This window comes from Nyctereutes procyonoides, unplaced genomic scaffold (genome assembly GCF_905146905.1).
Source record: "Nyctereutes procyonoides isolate TBG_1078 unplaced genomic scaffold, NYPRO_anot_genome, whole genome shotgun sequence".
Taxonomy (NCBI): domain Eukaryota; kingdom Metazoa; phylum Chordata; class Mammalia; order Carnivora; family Canidae; genus Nyctereutes; species Nyctereutes procyonoides.
This window is the reverse complement of record NW_026575146.1, coordinates 84,790,683-84,814,606: the sequence shown is the minus strand read 5'-3', so window position 1 is coordinate 84,814,606 and position 23,924 is coordinate 84,790,683. Positions and strand designations below refer to the sequence as shown.

General features: G+C 63.9%; 1 protein-coding gene across 1 annotated transcript in view; it reads right to left on the bottom strand.

Moving 5' to 3' along the window:
* Positions 1-23,924, bottom strand: part of PEPD (peptidase D) — a 109,296-nt gene that overhangs the window by 6,840 nt on the left and 78,532 nt on the right. Inside the window, exons 10-12 of the mRNA XM_055309803.1 lie at positions 14,629-14,697; positions 13,154-13,231; positions 4,090-4,238 (exon numbers count right to left, since the gene is read on the bottom strand). Of these exons, the coding sequence (XP_055165778.1) occupies positions 4,090-4,238; positions 13,154-13,231; positions 14,629-14,697 (296 nt within the window). The remainder of the gene's footprint in view (positions 1-4,089; positions 4,239-13,153; positions 13,232-14,628; positions 14,698-23,924) is intronic.

Here is a 23,924-nt window from a genome sequence, read left to right as displayed (position 1 = left end):
GCCGCTTCCCTGCGAGGCCCCGTCCCCCCGCATCCCGCACGAGGCTGGGATGCCAGGCCTCTCTCTCCGCAGCAGGGGTCAGAGGACAGAGCCCCCCGTTCCGCAGCCTGGCCTCCCTCTCCTGCCTCCTCTCCTCCGCCCCTGGGCCCGAGGCCCTGGTGCTGCCGGGACCACCTCTTCAAGGCCCTCCGCGTCCTGCGCTCGCTGCCATCCTTCCTGAGGGCCTCTGCTAAGGCTTCCTCCGGGAAGCCCTCCCTGTGCGCTCGGCGCTCTTCGCAGCAGACGACAGCACGCTGCGCCGCCGGGGCCCGCCAAGGCCCGCGGGCCCTGAGAGCAGGACCTGGGCTCCGCTCCAGCCGGACCAGCAGATGCCTCCCGAGGCTCCCCTGCAGCCGGTGCAGCGACCTCACGGGCCCGGGACCCAGGCGCCCCCGACCTGTTCCTCTGTGCACTTAGACCCCCGCGTGCCAGGGGAGCATCTGGGTTTGCGCCCCACTATCTGGCTGTTAGCCCTGGTGCCCGGGGCCCCAGCACGTGTCCAGAGCAGCCCCCAAGTCCCAGGCCAGTCTCCTGTGCCCGCCTGGCACCCTCAGGCCCCCCGTCCCCCCCGCCCCCCCGCGGGTCTGGGCCCAGGTTGGCCCCTCGGAGCCTCAGCACCATCCCTCACAGCCCGAGGCCTCCTGCCTGGAGCGCAGCAGCCCCAGCGGCCCGGGCGAGCTGGGCCAGGAGGCCGGAGCGGAATCCTCCCAGCCGCTTGCAGACAAAGAGCTCACTTCATCCAAAGACAATGGGCCTCAGGAGACCCTGTGCGCGCCAGGCCCTGGGGGTGCCTCGAGGAAGGCACAGGCCCCGTGGGCCGCGGGAGCCGTCCGGTAGGCCAAGCTGGCGCAGGGCTGACGGCCTGCAGCCCCCCCCCCCCCCGACAGCGCTGTCCGCTGCCAGGACCTCTGGGGACCCATTCACCCCGCGGAAGGGCAGGGGGCAGCGTGCGCCCCGGGCTGCAGGCGCCTCCGTGCTGAGCGGAGCGGGCGTCCCGGAGCCTGTGCACGCAACACCCCACCCCTCCCGCCCGCAAACAGCAGGAGGGAGTCAAGGCGGCCAGGGAGGGTGGGAACGTGGAGCTCAGGACAGAGGGGCCACATGGGGCCGGGGCCGCAGCGCAGCCCTCCCCACCCTGGCTCCTGCCACCAAGGAGGCCTGGAGGCTGCGCGGCGCGGGGTCCCGGCCCCCCATGTGCCACACCCTCGCACCCCTCACCAGCTCCAAGGGGAGGCCTGCCCCAACCCCTCCCTGCCCCAGCCCCTGCCCCTACTCCAGCCCTTGTCCTCCCTGCTCCTCCCTGCCCCAGCCCCTACCCCTCCCTGCCCCTGCTCTTGCCCCTGCTGTGCCCCTGCCCTCCCTGCCCCTACGCCTGCCCCAGCCCCTGCCCTAGTCCTTGCCCCTACTCCAGCCCCTGCCCTCCCTGCCCCAGCCCCTGCCCCTCCCTGCCCCTGCTCCTGCCTCAGCCCTTGCCCCTACTCCAGCCCCTGCCCTCCCTGCTCCTCCCTGCCCCTCTCTGCCCGCCAGGGAGGCAGAGCTGGCAGGGGCACCCCAACACAGGCCATGGGGGACGCGTGCAGGCCATGCGGGCCCAGCTCCCGAGGCCCTTCTCCTGCTGCCCGGCCTGCTCTGGGGCAGTCTGCTTCTCGAGTCGGCTTCCCACCTCATTGGCTGCTCCCCCCAGGGCCAGGACCCTGATGCAGCAGAGCCAGGAGCTGCACGGGAGCGAGGAGCGACGGCGGGGCTGTTTGCGCAGACTCGACGGCTTGGAGGCCCAAGAGCCGCGGGGCCCCGAGTGTGTGGCCCCCACCACCTGCGTGGGGCCCTGGTGGGGTGTGAGCTCAGGAGCGTGGGGCCCTGCAGCCTGGCGGGGGGAGGCCAGGGCGGCAGCTGAGCACAGAGGGGACGGAGCCGGGCTGCTGGGAGGTGGGAGGCCAGGCCTCCGCGGTGGCTGGAGGGACAGCACAGAACAGCCCACTGACACCCCGAGGTGCTTCTGCTGACTTCACCCCAAGGCTCCGTCACGGGACCCCTCAGGCCACACGCTCCCTGGTAGCCAGAGAGACCCCTGCCCCGCTGCGGACGCCAGGGAAGCCCCTCCGTGCAGCTGCCACCCCAGCACGGCCGGTCCCCTGAGCTCGGCCACCCTTCCCCGGCTGCCTGGGTGACGACGGGAGGGCGCCCCCGCTCTGACCCCGGTTCTGCGCCTGCTCTGGTCGCTCCTCCGTGCTGCTCCTCTGGGCATCGTGCTGCGCCCCCGGTGTCCCTTTACCCTTCCCCGGAACCGCGGGAAGCAGCCGAGCAGTCTCAGCGGGTGTGTGTCTTGGCCCAGCAGCGGAACCCACAAACCAGGGGCATTTCCGCTAGAACGGGACATGGGGCTGACCTGGCCCCGGCCGCCTCCTCGCAGCCACGGGGAGGTGACCTGCCCCGCTGCGCGTGCCCAGGCCAAGAGTCCACCCCAGGAAGAGGGGACACGGCTTGCTCGGCCTGCGAGGTGACTGCCCGGCCGGGGGCAGGGGCAGACTGGCACAGGGTGGGGAGCACGGGGCGGAGAGGCAGAGGGAGAGCGCCTGGGTCCCGCAGGCGTGCGGGGAGGGAGGGTCCCCCTGCAGAAGGCAGGACACGCGCCACAGCCCCTGGCCGGTGGTGGCCAAAGCTGACCAAACCCGGGGCGCCTGGGTGGCTCAGGCAGGTAAGCGTCTGCCTCCCGGGGTCCTGGGATCAAGCCCTGCGTCGGGCTCCCTGCTCACTGGGGAGCCTGCTCCTCCCTTCCGCTTGTGGCCTCTCTCACTCCCTGCGTCTCCCAAATATATAATAAAAACCTTTTAAGAAAACAACCCTCCCCCCTCCCCCCGCCCCCCCCCAGCAAATCCTTCTCACCTGAGGTGCAGAGAGGGAGTGAAGAGAGCAGGATGGGTGGTGGCCCTCGGCGGGCTGGTGACAGCCCCGCGGTTTAAAGGTCAGACCCCGCTCCCCCTGCAGCCCCCAGCGCCCCTCCCACACCGCACCCCGTGGGTTCACAGGTGCTTTTACGCTCCCTTCTTTCACACAAAAGGGGGACTGGTCACCCCTTCCCACACTTTTCCCACTTCTCCGTCTCCATGCGTCAAGCGTCCCGAAGGTCCCTGTGTTAGCTCGAGATGCTGTTTCCTTCTGCAGCCACCAAACCATGCAAGTCCTGTCACCTTGTCGCCCCAGCAGGGGCTTCACCTGTAGGTTTTCCTGTCTCGTCCTCCTCTGGGGGCTGAGTTCCCGTTGTGGGAATCACCGGACCACCAGGGTCCTGTTCCCGCTGGACATGTGAGGGTGCGGGGCTGGGGCCCGGGGCCTCCAGGACCCCTCCACAGCTCCCTCGCCTCCGCTGGGGGCCCGCTGGCTCGGCGTGCCTCAGAGAGTGGCAGTCGCGGAGCGTCCCTCACCTGCAACTCATCCCCACATCTGGCCGTGTGGCCCTGGGGCCGGTCAGCCAACACAGAGCCCCCAGCCCCAGGGGCCGCATCCTGGGGCTCTCACAGCTGGGGGGTCTTCTTTTACCTAAACAAAGGCTCCGTGGAGGGAGGCCGATCTGACTGCCGTGGTCCCTCTGGTTTCAGAATGAGCCGAGGGTCCAGCCTTGGAGGGGGGGGCGGCCAGGCCCCCAGAGGGCCCTGCGGCAGCCGCTCACCGTTCCCGAACGCCGCGAGCACCCGGCCCCCACCAAAGCCAGCCGCGGCCTGAACACAAGGGCACCCCACGCACGACCAAACGCCGCTGTTGGTCTGGTGCTCAAGCTCCCTCTGGAGTGGACCCTGCTCTGGGACAGGACGGGGGACGTGCTGACACCCCAGCAGCCACCGCGAGCAGGGCTTCCTGCCGGTGGAGAATCCCAGATGGGATGTGGGGTGACTCTGGGCCGAGCTCCCCGGTTCCCAGCCCTGTCCCTCCCCGGGGGTCAGCCCCCTCTCCTGGGGCTGCTCCTGGGGACCTGACACTGGTTGAGCGTGTGGAGGGGGGACGGAATCAGGTTGTGGCGCGCAGGACCCGCCCCACGGCCACCAGCGTCCTCACCCGGCTTCATGGCGCTCATGACAGCACGGCAGCTCCGCAGCACCGCCTCATAGATGGCCTTCTGGTCTGCGGTGAACTTGCCGTTGGCCGGGAACGAGCACGTGATGTCAGAAGAGAAGCAGTAATACTCGCCACCCATGTCGAACAGGCTGCAGGGAGAGGAGTCTGTGAGGTTGGGATGCCCCCGGCCCTGCTCCACCCGCCCCCACCCCGGGACTCAGGGCAGCCTGCTGGGCCCTGGGGGTGTCGGGTGCCGGGCCTGAGCCATCCAGGTCGCCAGCGCAGGCAGCAGTACGGGGCCTCCCACCCTCTGACCCCAGAGCTGGCAGCCTGGAGGGAGCAGGGCCCATCCTGCACACACGCCCCCGGCCCCGAGGCCTCTGCTGGCCAGGCCTCTGGATGCCCGGCTGTGGGCCTCGCCTGGACAGGGAGGGAGGGGCGGAGACATGCCCAGGCCCTGCCTTGCCACCTCCGCGCAAGCACTCCCACAGACCCCCAGGGCTCCCCTGCCCGGCGCTGCTCGTGGCAGCCGGGGGGGGGGGCTTGGGATGGAGGCCCCCACGGATGCACGAGGTGGGCTAAGCTACACACCCAGCTCTCCCGGGCCCTGGTGTCTGAGTGAGACCCAGCGGGTGGCTCTGTTCCAGCGCCACTCCCCCCCCACCCCTGCCCAGAGGGAAGTGTGGCTCTCCCCGCTGGGACGGACGGATGTGCTCCGCCGGGGCCTGAGGGAAGGACAGGGTGGCCCAGCAGGCAGGGGCAGAGGGGGCTGAACACTCGGGCAGGCTGGGGGCTCAGGAGGACGGACACCCCGTGGTAGGGCCCGGGGGCAGGGCGAGGAGGGAGCCGCGTGGGCCTCTCCCATGCCTCCGCGGCCTCGGGGTCCCACTGGTCAAGCGCAGGAAGTATCCCACCCTGCACCCTCTGTGGTGGAATGCGACACGGTGTGTGAGGCTGCTGGGCCCCCGCACTCCCCGGCGGGGAGCAGTGGGGCCCACAGACTGAGCACCCCCCATCCCGTCCCACCCCGGCACCTCAGCAGGCTTACAGAGGGGCCCCACCAGCACCCGGCCCTTGGTCGGCCAAGCCAGGACCCGGGTGGAGACAAAACCAATGGAGGCCGTCGGTCCCAGGATTCTGGGTACCCGGAGTCGGGTGGAGCCGACGGGCGGGGCTGGCTTCCTCCTGGGGGCGGGGGGTCAGTCTGCAGCGGCGTGAGTCCTGGCAAATCTGAGCCGCAGGGCAGAGCTGGGCCTTCCCCCAGGGCCTCCCCGGCAGACCCGAGGCAGTCCTCGTGGTGGGCACAGCCGCTCAACAGGCATGGCAGGGGCTGCTGGCGCGCCTGCCTTGGGGCCCCGACCCTCAGCGATGACAGAGCAGGGGGTCCCTGCCCTGCTGGGGGGGGGGTGGGAGTCGGGCCCTGTGGCCTGACAGCACCAGCTACTCCAAAGAAACAGCATTTTGGAGGCAAAAACCCAAATGCTCAGGATCCCCGGATGCTTTGCTGGAATCCAAAGTCCCCAGCCGAGCACTTTTTAATCTCCTGTCTTTTTCCGATTGCAAAACACCATAAACAGTGTCAACAGAGCAAAAAGCACCAGATAACACCTCAGGTGATTCTCAGGGGGGTGGGGGGAGAGCCCCAAGCAGGACGGCGCAGAGCTCCGGGCTGGGTCAAAGTCACAGACTGTAGGGGACCCTGCCGGGGGGGCAGCACCTGGGCCTCCCGGGAGGTGACCCGACAGAAGACAGAGAGGCCTTGAGCAGACGTGCCCAGGCAGCTGCGCCCCGGGAGGCCCCAGATGCAACAGGGGGTTTGGGCCAACAGCTGCTTGCGGGGCACGCGGGGCCCCCCGGAGCTGGCTGGGAGGGCGGGACACATCTCAGCCCTCACCTGCGGGGAAAGTGAGGTCCTGAACGCTGGCCCAGCAGCTCAGAGCCCGGCAACGGGCCCTCCTGTCCTGGCTCCAGTCCCAGGCCCCCGGGGCCTCCGCGCTTCTACTTTTAAGACGCAGGGACGCTGCCCCTGTGCCCCCCCGGGGAGCGGGTCTGTGTGGGGCCGTGGCCCAGTTTCACCCTGGGAGCGGAGCGTTCTCACTGGGGCCCCTCAGAGACAACAAAGGAAAATGGTTTGTGGTTTGTTGATTCACAGCGTCCAAGAACGGCCTGCGCAGAAAGGACGGAGCCGGGGGCTCGGGCGACACAGGCTCCTGGGGGCCGACAGCTCCGCAGGACCGGGCCCATCTCAAAAGGAAAACAGAAATTGGACAATGTCAGAAACGAGGAAGCCGCAAGAGCACGCCGGGGGCCGGAGTCACCTAGAGCGGCGACAGCAAGACGCTCCTCCGGGGCAGACGAGACTCCTGAACTTGCTCAGGACTCCCGTGTCCTCAGGAGCACAGCCAGGACGCCGGGAGGACGTGCCGGGAGCTCCTCGGCCCGCCTGGCGTTCCCGTGCGGATTCTAGAAGACTTCGCTTGCGCTTTTTGTGTGAGAATCGTCGGCTCGCTGCAGAAGGAAGTGTACGCCCCGGCGGCCGGCTCCATCCTGCCCAGCGCCGCCCGGGCACGGGGCTGCAGTCTATTTTCGTGTTCTCAGTTCCTTATCTTTCTCTGCTTTAAAAAAAAAAAAATCCCCCTCAGAGTTCCTGCACACGTAAGTCATTCAGATTCAAGCCGCTCCGGGATCCGGGGACGAAAGCCGCTTCCATAAATCATCTTCCTCCAGGTCCTCGGTGTCCCCTCCAGCCGTCCTCTGAGCGCAGAGTGACAGTGGGGAGCGTGGTCACAGTCTCTGGCTCCGCCGAGCGCTCGGGATCCTCCTCCTCCCCGGCGGCCTGGGGACACCCACCGGGCCGCTACCATCCTTGGCCCAGCAAATGCGTGTCATAATCTAAGACATCTGGGGAGAAGTCCCCCATCTCCAAGCAATACGCTGGCGTCTCTTCGCTCACACGTGTTTATCTGGTTCTATTTCTGGCCGGGACGAGAGGGTGTCTGCCTCTGCCTCCTCCCGGGCAGCTTTGTGCCCGGGCTACCCGCCACCGCTGGCTCAGCCGGGCGCCCCCCGAGCCCCCTCGGCTCCCCGGGCCCCACGGCGGGGACCAGCCGGCCCTCGGGCAGACGACGGCCTCCGAGATGGTTGGGCCGGGGACCGAGGCCTGGGGAGCATTCTGGGGAAACGCTGCGGTGTGTGTACTGGGCTCCCTGCGCCCGGCGTCCAGCCTGCCACCAACGCCCCGAGCGTCGGCCTGGCCCCGGGCCACCTCTCACCCAAGCCTGGGCACACGGGCCTGGGCCCGGCGGCGGCACCGCACACCTCACTGTGTGCCCGGCCCAGCGCTCCCGACGAGGCCAGGGGATTTCTGAGAAGCAGGAAACTGCTTCCCTCCAGACCTCAGCACGAGAGGGGAAGACGTGCCACTGGCCTTCCCCGCTCATGTACTGCAGCGGGCAGCCCCTCAGACGAGGCCCGTGGCCTGCCCCCCGCCCGTGCAGTGCCAAGCGGGCGGATGACCCGCGGGGCGGAGGTCATCACCTGGAGGCCGCAGGCTGACGCCTGGAGCAGACCTCTCCCTGTACCTTCTAGGCCTCCCTGCTCCCCACCCCAGCCACAGGCTGCTCCTGCGGTGACCGGGCCCCAGAGACCCTGGCGTACACGGTCACAGGAACAGACGCGGGCCGGGGGCGTCCTGCGTATCTAGGAAGAACTGCTGCTGCCACTCTACAGATGGCGTGGGGAGACGCAGGGCACCGCTGCGGGGCCACGTCCCCAGCAAGGGCACTACAGGGCACGTGGCCCAACGTGTGGGTGGGACCCAGTGACCGTCCACCCAAGCAGCTGCTGCCACGAGGCACAGTGGACGAGCGCTGGCGTCAGCGCAGTGGCCCCCGCCGGGGAGGGACTGAGTCGGCGTCATGAGCACAGCACGTGCTTCATTTCACTTTTTTGGTAGGCAGCGTCTGTCCCGTGATGTCTGGGAGCACCCAGGCTGTCTGGACCAGTGCTTTCCAGACCGTGGGTGGTGGCGCTGGCCGAGTGGGGTACAGGCAAGAATGTAAAGTACACAGAACCCACAGAGGCCACGTAGGAGGGGGTCCTGGTCATAGTCGGGGTAGGTGTGCACACGTGGGACTGGGCCGGAACGTAAAGGGTGCTTCTCGCAGGGACAGAAGGCCGACGGCAACGGCCACTGAGTTGGCCGTCCAGGCTGCCAGTGTTCTCTTGCCCTGTGGCCTGGGCACACCCTTGAGGCCATCGAATCCTCAGGAGGGGGCTGCTGGGTGAACACCAAGTGTTCCTCCCAGGAAACAGCAAGGGGGGAGGGGTCTGGGCTGGGCCTGGCACCAGGGAGCAGGCCCTGGAGGGGACGCTCGTTCTCGGAAGTCGACCAGGGCACCAGGCACCAGGGCGAGTGGGGCCTGGAGGCTCCCTCCCTCCAGCTCTGCACCAGCTGGGGTGGGGGGAGCCGTGAGACACAGGTTTGCCCCCCCCCCCACCGTGGCTCCCCCGTGGCTCCCCCGTCACAGCCTGTGAGATACCACGGGCGCTGCTGGGGCCCTGGCTGAGTGACGGGGCACCTCCGCGGCCTGCAGGGTGGGGGCAGGGTGTCCCACTGCGATGCAGGCTGCTGCCCGGGGCACGGTGGCCTGGGACGGAGGGGTGAGGTAGGGTGACCTCCCCCAAGGAGTTTAACATCTAGTCAAACCTGCGGAATGAACCGGGAATGAGACACAGACAGAAAGGGGTGGGTGGGGGTGGGGGGGTGGGGGTAGGGGCACTGGTGGCGGGAAGGGGACCAGCCAGGGAAGAGCCTGCCTTGGCCACCAGCCCTCACAGGCCTGTCCCTTCATCCACGGAAGGAAAGGGCGGGGCAGCGTGGGGGTGTGACACGGGCGGCAGGGCGGCGGTATGTGCCAATGACACACCAGCAGCGGGTCAGGGGGCTCCAGGGGCTTCCCTGGGAGGAAAACCCTTATTTCTCCGGGCAAAGAGAAGTGGGGCTTTGGTCATCGTGAGCTGTGTCCTCACCTCTGCTGCTCGGCAGGGCAGTGACCGGGACAGGGAGAAATAAGGGCCCTGTGCCCTGACAGCAGAGGGGACGAGGCTGGAACAGGCGCCCCCCCCCCCCCCCCCGCCCCTTCCCACGCCCCAGGGGCAACGCAGGGAGGAGGCCCGACCACACATCCTGAGACAACGCTGCCCTCTTCTGGCCAGCGCTGGGATGTCCGGCTCGGCACCCGCGGGCCACATCCTGCCTGCAGCGAGGCCACCCAGGCGCGGGCGTCCTTAGACAGGTGCTCTAGAAGGTTCTGAGGAGGAACACAGGGCGTCCGACCTCAGGAACCTTCTCCCTGCTCCTTGATCAGATGGTGGAAGCCAGAGGAGAGGAGCGGAGAAGGGGTGTCCGAGCTGTTTTCCAAATCCGAACCCACGGTTGGGTTCCCACAGCCTGGACCCCTCCCGCCTCTGCCCCTGGGGCGATCCTGCCGAGGGGCACAGGGCGGGCCAGAGGGCTGCGAAGGCCAGCCCCAGCCCCGTGCGTCCAGCACAAGGGCCCGGCTCCCGGGCACTGCCTTCCCGTGGATTTGAAGGCAGACAGTGGCGCTCGCTGCTGGCCCGTGGGTGGGGCTCCCTGCTGGCCCGTGGGTGGCGCACTGGCCCCCGGCACCTCCACCCACCTTGGGGACTCTGCTTTCCGGAGCCCAGGCTGGCTCTGGGAAGCCAGGGCAGTACACGGGCGCCACATGGGTCTTTACGACAGCTGTGCTCACACGCACCTGGCTGGGGCTGGTCTGGTGGGGAGGGGCCTCCTGGGGCTCCCACCAGAGAGGATGTCCACGCACAGTACCGGCATCCTTGGTGTGAGCACGCGAAGGGTGTGAATTAGCAAGCGTACCATCCTCTTGCCACCGTTCTACAAGGTTTGCACTTGCCTTAAACACCCCCCAAAAGCAACTACTGGCTCCTCTAGGGCAGTGACCGGGGGGTGGGCCCCTGGAGAACTCGTGAAAGGCTCTGAGGGCCAAGGGCAAAGCCCCAGCAGGCCCGACAAGAGGCCTTGTGGCTCTGAGGGCGCCGGTGCGGGGCCCGCAGGATCGGAAGCCACATCAAAGTCTGCTTCCCCATCCGTGGGTCACGCGGAACAGGTGGGGCAGCATCGCGCAGAGGGAAATGAGCAGCGGCCCCAGAGTGGGTGACGAGGCTCCAGGTGACGAGGCTCACACGGAGGGAGACCAGCGTGCGGACTCACAAGCCCCTGATCACGGGGCAGCGACTGACGCCACGGCAGCTGTGGCCTCGCTCCCCGGCAGGGGCTGGTGGTGGAGGGACAGAGGCCCAGGTGGGGGGTTGCTGGCCAGCCTCACACCGCACCTGGCACTCACCTGGGGGACGGCGCGGGGCCCGAAAACACAGAATGGGCCTCAGCGCTCCAGAGCGATCTGCCTCAGGCTCTGCGGGGGCCCCAGACAGCCCCCTCCTGAAGGTCCAACTATCTCTGGGGCATCTTCACCTGACTTCAAGGGACGGAGACCCAGAACGTAGCAGCAGGAGGGCACCTGGGAGGCACTCGGCTCCAGGGGAAGCTCTGCGCTGGCTCCTGTTTTGGTTTCGTACCTTATGATGAAGCATCGTGGCTTTTATGTTGGGGTAACAGAGTGATTTATTATTTACCGGACACAGTAGGCGCGCGGCGGATCAATTTCAATAAAACAAGGGATTCTAAGCGCCGCCAGCAGTCTGGCAACGGCAGTAATCAACAAAACATGTTGCTCTAAATGCTGCATAATAAATTGACTATAATAAACTCATAATTATTCTACTGGCTACATTTCAAAGTTAGCACCAGAAAAATAAAATCACCAATTTGGACTTGGCATTAACATCCACGGGACTTCTGGATCGCTCCTGTCTCAGCTGCAAGCAGGAGATGCAGGAGACGCAGGTGCCGTGCACTCCTGGGGGCGAGGAGGGGGGCCGGGTCACACCTGCGCCACGGGGAGACCTGATACATGTCGCGCCCTGGTCAGCCGAGCCCCACCCCAGCAGCGGCCACCGCAGGAACACAGCTGCGACCAGCCTGTCAGGGGGCGAGCACCGTACTGGGGGCAGAGGAGGAGGAGAGTGGAGAAGCAGCCGGCTCCGGGGCGTGCCAAGCTCAAGAGCAGAACACCCCATGGCCACACGGCACTGCCGCGGGGCCCTCCAGGAGCCCAGAGCTGGCCTCGGGACAGCTAACGTCTGCTCGTGTGGCCCGGTCTCTGCTTCTGCCCCGGGACTGGATTCCCACCTCCTGGCCCTGCAGGCAGGACGGGCTGCAAAAGGGCACTCGGAAAGGTTTCAGGAGGCGAAAGTCCCGGAGACGCCAGGTGGTCGGTCTCTCTTTGGGGCCAGCGTGGCTGAGGGCAGGGCCCGCCCCTCTCTTTCCTTAGTCTCCAGCTGAGCCAAGTCTGAGGCAGCCACTCCCCACTTTCTAAATCCCTCTGGCTCTGCACCTGGACCCCCCCCCCACCGCCTACCTGGGGGCACAGTGGGGGGAGGCAGGGCGAGACAATCTACCTGAAGAGATCTCCCTGGTGCCAGGTGTACCCCCTCGGCCACTATGAGACACTCTGGGAGGCTGCAGCCACTTTGGGTGTCCTCCCCTGTATGCTCCAGGCCCCACTCTGCTGGTCCAGGCCCCCGGGGAAGGGCACATGAGCTTCGCACCTGCGTTTCTGACACGTTTCTCCTGCCCCTCCGTGCAGCTCCTCTCGGAGGAGAGGACTATCTCCACCAACAGAAAAGTAGACTGAGGCTTCAAGAGGGGACTGAGTGGCTGTTTCCTCCCAGAAGTTTGAGCCGGGCTCTGGCCGACAGCGGCCCAAGCCAGAACACCCTGTCCAGCTACTGACCCCGGCTGAGGGGCGAGCCTGCCGTGCCTCGTGGCAGGGACCCCCTGGGACTGGGTAGATTTCTGAAAACACCTAGCAGTGACAGCTCAGAACTCAGCTCATGCCTCCCGGTGGATGGGGGCCAGGGGCTCTGTTTGAGGGCTCCCCTCCTCACTGCTGTAGGGCCGGGCTCCATGCACGGGCGGCGGGGCTCTGACCGCTGGCCAGGCATTATCCAGAACTCTCGCTCGGGAACTGAGCCTAGCAGGGTGACACACCCACCACCCAAGAGGAAGCAGGCTGGCAGGTGCCCCGGCAACCTGGAGATGCAGGCACCAAAGAACCGGGAGGGACAGTGCGTGACCCCCACCCTGCCTGTGTGTTGATGACCACGGTAAGGTGTCTGAAGGCCAAGACGGGCAGGCCTGGTGGGGCCTGTGGCCTCTGGGTGGCCCTCAGTGGCCCCGTGGCAGCCGGGGCTGGCCCTGCCCGATGGTGGAGAGAAGCAGGGAGTGCCCAGTGCCCGTGAGCCAAAGAGAGAGCTGGTCTGGGTCTGACCAGCAGCTGCCCAGAGAGGTGCGGCGTATGCCCAGGGTGAGCCCTGCACCCCGGGGTCATGAGTAGGCTGTGCAGTTCTGCTAACGGGACAGTCCATCAGAGGGTTGGGGGCTGCAGATCCTGTGTGCACCTGCTGAGTTGGGGCCCCATGAGGTGCTCTGAGCACCTTAAGCTGTGCTCAGAAAAGCCCAGCAAACAGTCTTGAAGGTCAAGCACCCCCTGTGACCTCCTGAACTAATGGCCGTTTATGGGTGGCTGAGGCTGGCAGGACGCAGAGGGTGGGAGGCTCCCCAGGGGTCTTCCCTGCTCCAGACTAGGTGCCCGCCCTCCTGGTACCCAGACAGAGGTGTGAGTGCAGTGAGTGTGGGGCAGGGTCTGGGGGCCGGCTCATGCTCCCTCTGAGGCTGGGCCTCAGCCTCCCCGGCACAGGGGCTACCCCCTCTCTCCGTGCTTCCCTGGCCTTGGAGACCAGACGTCATGCAGGTGGGTGGCCCTGGCAAGGCAGTCTGGGCCCAGAGGAGACCTGAGGGCCCCATAGTGCTCAGGCCTCTCAGGGCGGGACCAAGAGGCCCCAGGCACGCAGGACACACGCAGAGCACGGGCAGGGGCAGCGCAGAGCTGGCCTCACTCACCACATGTCTCCATCCTGGATGGTCCGGTCGTTGGGGGCCCCGGCATGTCCGTAGTGCAGCACAGCTGAATTCTCACCACTGCAAAGCGAGGGGCGGGGGGGGGGGCAGTGTCAGGAGCGCAACCTCACCCGGCAGGCCCTGGGCTTGCACCCCAAACCCCTGCCCAAAGGCAATACCATCCACCCGCCAGTAGAGACCCTGGGGGTGGCTAGACCAGGCCTACGGCCTGAGGTGGGGGCGGGGAGCAGGGTGGCCCTGGCACCTGCAGCCCTACAGCTGGTGGCCAGCCTCCTGGCTCTGGGCTCACAGTACCGCCACGTGCAGGGCTTCCCCAGGTGAGTGCTGTGTGGCCTGGTGCCCTTGGGGCTGGGGATGTGGGACTGCTGGGGGAGACGGGGCCTGAGGCCCGGGGAAGGGACCCCCAGGAAGCCTCCTTTTCCTGGAGGGAGAGGGGAGGCCGGGGAAGGGCCCGGACCGCAACAGGGGCCGCCATCTGCAAGCCTCGCTCTTCTAACTCAAGCTTGCTTCCCTAAAGAGCGATGCCTTTAAGAAAAAAAGGACTTTTAAGTCCATCCAAAGGAGAAAAAAAAAAAAAAACACCCCACCTGGGTGTAATATTTATGGCCCTGTTCGGGAGTCTCAGGAATCATAAAAGTAGAAATAATGATTTTTCTCTCTATCCACCAGAGAAGAACATTTCCAAAGACTGAGATGTTCACATGTATTATTCATGCGCCGAGGACGCACACATCAGCAGAGCTGCGGGCTCCGGCCTGGCTGCGCAGAGGCCAGACCCTCTGACCCAGGGGCAGAGCATGGGGACACCAGCCGGGGTGGGCCTGGGGGGCTGAGGGGGCCACCCACAGCCAGGCCGTGCCCCTCAAAGAGACACCTAAGGAACACACGTGGACATGCACACGGCGGTGCACACTCGCGGCCACGAGCTGCCCCATTCTCAAGGTCACGCGTGCCCCGAGCCTCCAAGCACACTCAGCCACATGCAGGTGACACACAGACAGGGAGCCCTCGGCCCCAGCCACAATGGGACACCCCCCACCCGGACACCCAGCCCCGCCACAGTCGTGATGTTCCCTACGCGGCCACCCTGACGGCTACACGCAGGCACGGAACCTCGGCCTCACGTGCCGACATAGCTCCTTCCCTCACTGCCGCACACAAAAGCCATCACAGTCGCGTGCCACATCCTGGTCCTCACAGGCTGGGTGTGCGCCTGTGTGGAGGGGGCCGGGAAGGCCAGCCAGCAGCCCAGGGCGGCAGCCACCCTGGAGGGGGCAAGGGAGGCCGTGGCCGTGAGCGGGCTGGCTCCCTCCTTTGCCCCATGCGGGCCAGGAGCCTTACGAGGGAGAATGACTTCTCTGCTTACGTGGGCGCCAGCGTGGGCTCGGTGGCTAGCAGGTGTGCCTGAGCTCACCCTCCCCGCCCCACAACCTCCTCCCCTCACCGTTCCCACTTACCTGCCACAGATGCAGGTGTAGGAGCTGTGGCGCATGCCCCCCCGGGAGTAGCAGTAGTGCTCGAAGAGGCTGTGGGGGAAGAAAGGAGGTCAGGGAGGAGTTGCCAGGGCATGCACGCCCGCTGCCCCACGCAAGCCCTCAGCTCGGGCCTTGCTTGGCCGCGCCCACAGCAAAGACCCGCGCTCCCCTGCGTGGGTCCGCGAGGCTGGGAGCCGGGAGCCCAGGGTGGGCCAGAGGCCACCGAAGCAGGGAGGAGAGGAGAAGCTCACCACCTCCAACGCCACGGAGCCACCCAGCCTCCTGGGCCCATCGAGGAGTGAGTCCTGGCCCTGTGGGAGACAGGCTGGGGCAGGGCCCATGGGTGCTTCTGCAGGGCTGCACAGAGTGTCTCCCTGTGGCTCCCACGTCCACCGGCCACAACCCACCCCACCAGGACAGGCTGGACAAAGGAGGGACGTGTGCTCTCCGGGCCCCAAGCTAGACTCGGACGGCCCTGGGCCTGGCCCCGGGGAGGGGCACAGGAACGGAGAGCAAGAGCCACCACGCGCTGGCCCGGAGGACAGGCTCGAGGGGCAGGCTGTCGTGCAGACAGTGCAGGGCAGAGCGGTCCCTGGGGTGGGCAGAGGGGGCGGGGGTGGAGAGGGGCCCTGCTTCTTTCCTCGGGCCAAGCAGCGAATGGCCCCCTGGACAAGCTCCCACCCTGGGCAGGGGAGGCCAGGAGCAAGGTCTGGAGGCAAAGATGGGCTCCTAGAGCCGGTCGCCAGCCCCCGAGTTGAGCCCCAGAACCAGAGCCTGGGGAGGCCCCAGGAGCACAAGACGTCAGCAGACCCCTGAGAGCCCAGCAGTATAACCAGGGTCAGAGGGCGAGGCCCCTGCCCTCCCAGGGCAGATCCCGGAGGTGACTACACGGGCCGATGGGCCAGACCAGCCGCAGCAACTCCACATCAGGAGCTGAATCCTCGGGGGCGAGGGGGGCAGTGGGCCTGGTACCAGGAGCTCTGGGGAGGCTGCGACCCTGCCCATCCCCATCATAAACCCTAGGACCCGGGGGTGGGGGCTCTGTGCTCAAGCAGCTCAGCCTCTCCAAGCCCCCCCCAGGAGCCCTGGCTGAGAAACAGGTGCAGGGGACCCCACCCACACATTAACCTCAGGCCCGTGCCGCTGTCCCTGTCCCCAGAACACCAAGGCGGCCTGTGGGCACGCTGAGTGGCAATCCTACCCTGCACGCTCTAGGCCTGCTCTGGGGAACGTCCGTCTGGAGGAGTCTAATCTTCAGGCGCTGTAAACACCAATTATGTATAATTGCTATGATGGGGTATTTAAGTAGTTGTCATGCAGGAATGGCTGTGCTACATTCAACTGGCTTTCAGCCTTGCTTCACCAACCTCCCAGGATAACTGGGTACCCACGAGCAAACTATTTCTCCAACATAAAGGATTTCAGGAACTGCCAGGGGGGTGAGGAAGGGCATACACTCCCCCTTGTCAGCGTGCCCTATGCTTGCAGCAGGAGCACTCTGGTGGCCGCCACCAACTTCCACCTGTGTCCCAGCGACCATGGGGGCGGAGAGGCCACATCACAGCCCCTGAAAGTGGCTATGGCCCAGCACGTTCCCTCGCGGACAAGCCTTCATGCACCAGGCCCCGGCCGGTGGCCCTGGATACCCGCTCTGCACCGCCTGGGCCCCCAGTCTAGATTCCAGGGCCTTGGACACCAGGACTCCCTCCGCACAGCGAGCCCACGGTGAGGGGAGGACATGCCACAGAGCATGTCGCAACCGTGCTCCGGCAGAAGCAGATCTTGGGGCTACATGGACGCCCGGCGAGGGGGCCTCTCCTGGGACTGGGGACAGGCTGACACCTGCAGGCTGTGGGAAGTGCGGGTGTTAGGAAGAAGAGGCGGGGGGACGACTAACTGGAACGTTCTACAGCGGCCTGAGGACACAGGGTGGGTGGGCGGCTTCCCTCCCCTGCACCCGGTCTCAGCGGCTGGCATTTCCCTGCCGCATCACCCACTCGGGAGAAACAGCCTTCACTGCACGCCCTGGCTTCCATTTAAGAAGAAAGCACTTTCGGGTAAGAGGCACAGCTTCGAGAAGCACCAGACTGAGCAAAGGCTGACCCAGTTTTCACCTGCAGACTGCAGCCCGGCACCGGGGCAGCTCCTGCCACAGGAGGAGGAGACACGCCATAAGCCGAAAAGTCACTCGAGCTGAAAATGACTTGAAGTTCTTCAAATTGGACTTCGGCATCTAATCGTGGTTTAAATTAACTTTTCTGACGTGACATGAGGACCAACGGGTGCTTTGGTGGCAGTAACAGGTAACACCCAGGCCCACGTTTTCTGCTCCCACGCCTCGGCGATCCCTGTGTCTGGGCCCTCGGGCCGGGGCTGTGGACAAATGCAACGGTCAGGGGGCCGGGGCAGAGATGTGAGTCCCACACATTTCTGATTTTCAAGGGTCGGGAGGTTGCTGAGCAGTGCATGCTGCAAACTGGGGCCACACGGGTGACATGCAGCTCCCGTGGAGCTCGGTCAGTGCTCGGCGAGCAGGGGACAGACGTTTCCCACCACACAGCTCACAGGCCAAGGCGGCAATGGAAGGGCAGTTAACGAGGACCCTCTCGAGCTTTATGGAAAATACGGCAGGCACACTGTGGCCCGGATGAGGGGGACTCCTAACCAGGGTCTAGCCTGCTGGCTGACTCAAGTCCACAGCTCAGCTCGGCTGTAAGCCACCCATCGGTCCCTCCGGAGACGCAGGGAGTCAACGGCAGAGTATGTGGCTGGGAACCATCCCACCTCCCGCACTCAGACGTGCTACGGAAAAGGTAACACGTGGAGCCATGTTCGTGGGGCAAGAAGGAAGACGGGAGCTGCCAGGCTGGGGGAGCTGGAGGCCTCGGCTGATGCTGACACATGGGGACAGTGACAAGGCCTCCGGGACGCAGGAAGCAGCAGAAGAGAGCCGAGACCCCACCCCCACTTCCAGAGATGCACCCTCAGCACGGGGCCGACTTGGAGCCACTTCGCCAGCGTCGAAACAGGCCCTCCGGAAGCCTGCCCGGGCTCTGGGGAAAAATAAAGTCCCGGCCCTCCCTCAGAGCTCAGGGTGTAGGTCCATCCTCCGTGGGGCTTCAGGTTGCAGGGTGAACTACCTGCAAGGTCTGGAAAACTCCCATGCCAAGAAATGAGCAGATAGCTGGGTGCTGACTGGTGGTACTGGAGCTCCCGGGAGGAGTGATGCAAAGCCAACCAGGCCGCCTCCGCCTCAGCCCAGGCCAGGCAAGGTCCGTGTGTGTGCGTGCGTGTGTACACACACCCTCACGCTGAAGATGCACAGCGGCTCCCCTTCCTACCCACCTGCATGGAGCATGGGGTGGGGGGCACCCGACCAGGCACCAGGAGGGGCCTCCTGATGTGCAGAGCCAAGCAGGGCTCCCACACACGCCGGCCGCTCTATGGTCCCTGAAGCTCCCCCAGCGTGGCCATTCTTCTAACTACAAATTTATACTCCTTGCCTATGAATTTCTCCCAAGCGAGACACGAGTGGAGAATGCTTTGTATCCAGGCATCAGTGACAACCTGTCGGTAACCTGGGAGAGTCTGTGCTGTGAATAACGAGGTGGATGGGGCTACTGCAGCGACGGAGGGGCAGGCCCATTTGTCAGTGCCCGCAGATGACGAATGGGGCAGGGAGAGCAGATGCCGAGGCCCGGATCTGCAGGAACAGGGTCTCCAGGGACAGCACCGTGGGGCTCCCCCGGGGCCTGCAAATCCAGGCCACGGAGCCGAGCTGGGCACACGGCCCAGCTCCTGCCCTCTGAGGTTTATCACCCGATGAGGAGATAGCCACAGCCCCATAAAAATGCATTAGCTGCCCACGGTAACGGCCGAAGGGCTGCCCCGGGTGGCCAGTGTCCGCGAGCTCTCAGCACAAGCGTGAGCACCGGCAGACGGGCCGGCCAGGGAGGGGAGCAGGGGCCCAATCGGCCCCTCCTGGCAGGGCCCTGATGCACAGCGGCTCCCCGGAGGCCGAGCCAGGAATGGGGATGTGGAAGGGAAGGTGGGCAGGCCACTCGGCTGAGCTGCAGGTCCAGGAGAGGGAGCGTTAGGAGGCAGGGTTCGCGTGTGCGGGGTCCTCCCAGGCCCAGGAGGGTGCCCTGAGTTCTCTCCTTGCAGAGGCAGGCTCCTGAGGCTGCCCTCATGCACTCCGGCCTGAGGCTTCTCCAGCCTCTGCGTGTCCTGTAGTCCTTGCCTGGGCCACACACCGAGCCTCTGGGGCACCACTCAGCACTGACACCGAAGCCAAACCCTAGCTCTGCCACTTGCCAGCTGTGTGGCCTGTCCATGCCTCAGTTTCCTCGCCTGTAAGGTGGGATAACGGGATTTCTCACAGAGCTGCTTTGTCACTTACGTGATAGAAGACACATGAAGTACATGTGACAGTGTCTGGCATGCTCTGAGCGTTATGTACAGGGCACGTGAGGCGTCACCACTGTCGTCATTCAGGGGCCTCCGAGGGAGTGCACACAGCCAGGACCCGGTGCCAAAGGCTGCAGGAAAGGAGGCCAGGCTTCGACCAACAATCCCTTGGCCATTCCCGTGAAGCCAAACAGAATCCCTCCGTGGCTGGGACCCGGGCGTCCGCACGCTCCAGCATGGCCAGGCTCTCCACGGGCGCCCTCCAGCCCCACATGCAGGGGGGACATGTGCGCCCTCCTCAGGGCAGATGCACATGGGGTTCCCGACACGGGGCATCTCAGCTGCCTCCTCCCACCCATGCATCCGGAAGTGTCGCCTCCCGAGGGAAGTGCCAGGGCCTCGAGTGGGGAGAAAGGAGGGCGTGGAGGTGAATCACGAGGTGTCGGGGCCAGCACAGCACTGGGTTACTTCTGATTCACGTTTATCCTGTTTATTTACTCTTATATTTGGGGGCACAAATGACCACAAGTACATATCGGACGTCTGAAGGCCTATGTACTTACTAAAAGAAGAGCCTTGATAGCAAGAAAACCACGGTCCCCCAGAGAGGAGCCCTGAGATACACCTGGGGGCAAGTGGAGTGTTTTCCTGGAGGTGGAGGCAGCAGCCAGAGAGGAGTGGGATCCCACCCAGAGGAGCGGTTTCTGCGGGGAGTCAGCAGGAGGAGAGCAGCTTTTCCAGGGAACCGGAAGCACATACCACATTATTTTTGTTCTTCTAGGGAAGGGTGGATGCTTGCTCCTTTCATTTCTTCTGGGGTGATCAGATGGCATCAGAAAGCACCCGAAGGGCCCCCATCCCTCCCTGGTCATCGCTGCCATGCACCCCGGGAGAGCCTGGGCTCTGTCACGGAGCTCCCTGTGGGCCTTTTGGACCTGGCGGTGGTGAACCAAGCCCTTCTCCTCCCGCAGGCCTCCCAGTGAGGAAGGACACAGAACAGGCTAGGGCACCCCCACTGAGGCTCGAGGGGGTTTTATTTATTTATTTATTTTTAAAAGATTTTATCTATCTATTCATGAGAGACACAGAGAAAGAGAGAAGCAGAGACACAGGCAGAGGGAGAAGCAGGCTCCATGCTGGGAGCCTGACGTGGGACTCGATCCTGGGTCTCCAGGATCACGCCCTGGGCCGAAGGTGGCGCTAAACCGTTGAGCCACCCAGGCTGCCCTCGAGGGTTTTAAATGAGCAAGTAGCCTTCACACAGTTTGTTGCCCAGAAGGGACTGTTTTGGACCAAACGCAGACGTGCATTATTAAGATCGGAGCTCACGGCACAGCCTGCAAGACTCGGCACCACCAGGGACACAGACCCTGTGTAGTGGCCGCAGTGGCCGTCTCCACCATCAGCAGCCCCTTCTGCCCGAATGCTCCCCGGGTGGGGACAAAGACACCTTCCCACCCAGGACCTCCCACAAAAACCAGCCCATAAGGGAAACCCAACAGCCTCCAGCGGCCTCCAGCATTTTCAACAATCCTTGGGTGGGGTGGGCGGGGGGGGGGGGGGGGATGAAGAACCTGCAGCTCGGAGCTGTGGGCAGGGAGCCCACTGGATCTGTGCTTGAGCTCGGCGTCCCTGCACGGTTTCTGACTCTGATGCACCCCAAGCCTCAGGCCCGTCGGGGGTGGGCGCACCGGGACGGCACCTGCCTCGCAGGGCAAAGGTGTCGTGTTCTGTGAACGCTAGTGGTGGATGGAGCGTGTTACACACCTGCCAGGGCCAGGGCCTCACAGCTGTGCACGGCAACCGCGCCCCATCCCGGCGTGGCCCGGGTGGGCCCGTGGAACGCAGAGGCCCCGCGGGGTTGGGGGGAGAAGCCGCCAACCAGAGGCAAGGGCAGCAGCAGAGACAGGGTCACGGCAGGAGGGCGGGGAGCACCAGAGAGAAGCCACTCACTCTCTCCCCAAGAGCAGCATTATCGAGGTACGAGATAATTAGCATTTTAATTGGATAATTGGGAATTCTAAATTGCCTATCTTGTATTAAGCATAACTGAGGACATAACGTGACATTCAATTAACAAATATTCCTCTTTATTCTTGACATGCTTGATTACGTTGAAATTCTGAGTTCTTCAGTATCAGTTACCGGATAAAGCCCTGGCCGCGCCAGACTGCTAATAAGCGCAGAGCATATATACGTGGAAAAGATTTCAGAAATTCTCTACACAAAGAGGGGGAAAAAAAAAATAAAAAACCTCGCCCATAATCTTATTCCCCCGAGATAACCTCTATCAAGTATGTTGCTGAACATCTTTCCAGGCACGTTTTTAAAATGCATAAACACAGGTTTTTAAAAGCAGTAATTAGCCATCTATTAAAATAACAAGACCTTTTTCTAAGCCACTTTCTGACCGAGATCTGACTACAGTCGTAGGGCTCCAGCGCAGTGGCCTGTCCCGGTGAGCACACCTGGAACCCTGCACCCGGCACCCAGCACCCGGGGTCCCTCCCAGGCAGCCCTCCCGCCCACGGGCGGCCTGGCTTCCAACACCCCACGGTACTTCTGCCTCCTTGTGACCTCTACGTAAACGGAACCAAACCACACGCCCTCCCCGTCCGGCTTCTTCTGCCGCTGGCGCCCACAAGGCCCACCCGGGGGGCAGGGAGCTGTCGTTGCTCGTTCTCTTGGTTGGCAGCGTCCCCCTGGCTCGCTCTCCTGCTGCTGAGCGTCCCGGCCATTTCCAGACGCAGCTGTCGCCCACAGAGCTGCCGCGGACCCTGCCGTCGGGGCTTCGGGGGCGGTGTGCACACACCTCCGCTGAGCACGCTCCGGGGGCTGAAGTGCTGTGTCACCGGATTTTGCATCGGTTTGGCTGCAGCAGGTAAGGCCAGTCTTCCCAGGCAGAGCTTATCAGCTTATTCCCTGGCCTGTAACTCCTCCCACTTCGCACCTGTGCAGGGGTCCCAAGTGGGCTGAGAAGTGCCCCCCACCCCCCACCCCTGCCCAGTCCTGGACCGGGGCTGGCACATTTTAGGGAAGGTTCTCGCTAAAGGAACAGCATTTCCGTAGACACACGTCTAGACTATGGTTATTCTTCCCGCTGTCACTCTGTCCAGAATCTACTTCCCCCTCACCCTGGTGCAGGCCACCTTCTTCTCTTGCAGGTCGATGGGGACATCGCTTCGGCCCTCATCCCCTACAGAGGGCTCCTTTTATGATCTAAGAAGGATCACAGAGTCCTGGCTTCCTGGGAGCAGCGTGTGCCAACCTCCCCCCCCCGCCCCATTTCCCTGCCTCCTCTCGTCTTCTCCAACTGCCTCCCTGCTGCTCCGGGGAACGCTGGGCGAGCTCCCACCACAGGGCCACCAGAGGAGCCCCATTCTCTCCGCCTGGAATGTCTGTCCCAGAGATCCGTAGCTTGCGCTCTCCTTCAGGACTCCCTCCAACACCCCCTTCTCAGGGACCCTGTCCCGAGCTCCCTGGAGAGCCCTCCCTATATGACTGTCATCCATCCAACCATCCATCCATCTATCCACCCTATCTCATCTCCATTAGGCTGGGGGTTTGTCTATTTTGCTCACTCCAGTGTCCCCAGGGCCCAGAATAGTGCCTGGCCCACCGACGCCTCTCAGTACATTTCTGTTGAGTGACTGAATAGTAAATGGTTGTGTGGGCAGGACCACAGCCTATAATTTACTTCACCAATTTCGCGCTGTTGGATATCTAGGTTGCTTCCACCTCCATGTTACGATGGACACCCGTGGCCATATGCCTTTCCCTGTCTTTGGACTAAATTCCTAGAAGGAGAATTACATGTGCACGTTTTGAGTCTCAGGGCCTGTTCTGCCAAACAGACCCCAAAAAGGTTCATAAGGATTCTCAGAGTCCTGAGCAGTGCATCATGGGGCCTGTCTGGTAGGCAAATCACAACAGTATTTTCTTGTTTCACGGATTAACTGGCAAGTTTACATGTTTATGTCCTCATGTTTCTTCCTTTCTGAGTGGCCTGTTCCTTTTTTAGAAAAATGAATGTTCATCTTTCTCTTATTGATCTTTCTGGGATTTATATATGCTGGACACCAGCTAGTGGTTCCGACCACCACCTAGGCAGCAAGCAGCTGGCCCATTCTGACCCTCCGCAGGCCTCCTTTGCGGATTCCCTGGAAGAAGGGCAGGGCAGCAGGGGCAGGAGCCGCGGACTAGGACGGGACTGCGTGGTGCCCAGAATGAAGACAATATGCAGGAAGACAAACCCCAGAGCCTACAGCACATGAATCAAGTGGAAAATTCTAGGTCTGTGAATCCAGACCCCTTTGGGGCTGACACGCTTGAATGAGTGGCAGGGCCCCAGCTTTGGGAGGCTCTGGAGGAGCTGTGCAAACACAGGTGCCACTACCAACAACGTGCCTTAATCCAGGATCAACATCTGACCCAATCTCACCAGCCCCAAATGGGCTGATGTCAGGTGTCATAGCCTTCTTGGCCCCAAACTGAACTGCGCCCCCCACTCACCTTTTAAAAATGCACTAGGTCACCCTAGGAATCACCCATGGAGGATCAACATTATGACCAGGGAGGAGCGGAGGGAGATGATTCTTGTTCTACACAATCCAGAGGCTACTTTCCCTCCCAGGGACGCCTGCACCCCTTCTTCCCCTCCCCAGGAAAGTGCAGGAGAAGTAAATCGGTATGTGGGGAGCCTTCTGGAAGAGCTACGGGGGTGGGGGCTCTCCTTCAGCTAGTTCCCAAGGCATGACGGAAGTCCACGAGATGACATTATGGGGTACACTGATAAACATGTTTTATGCATTAGGTATTTATTTTAAAGTGTTCCGTTCCATTTGCAGCAAATTATACTGAGTTTCATGCAC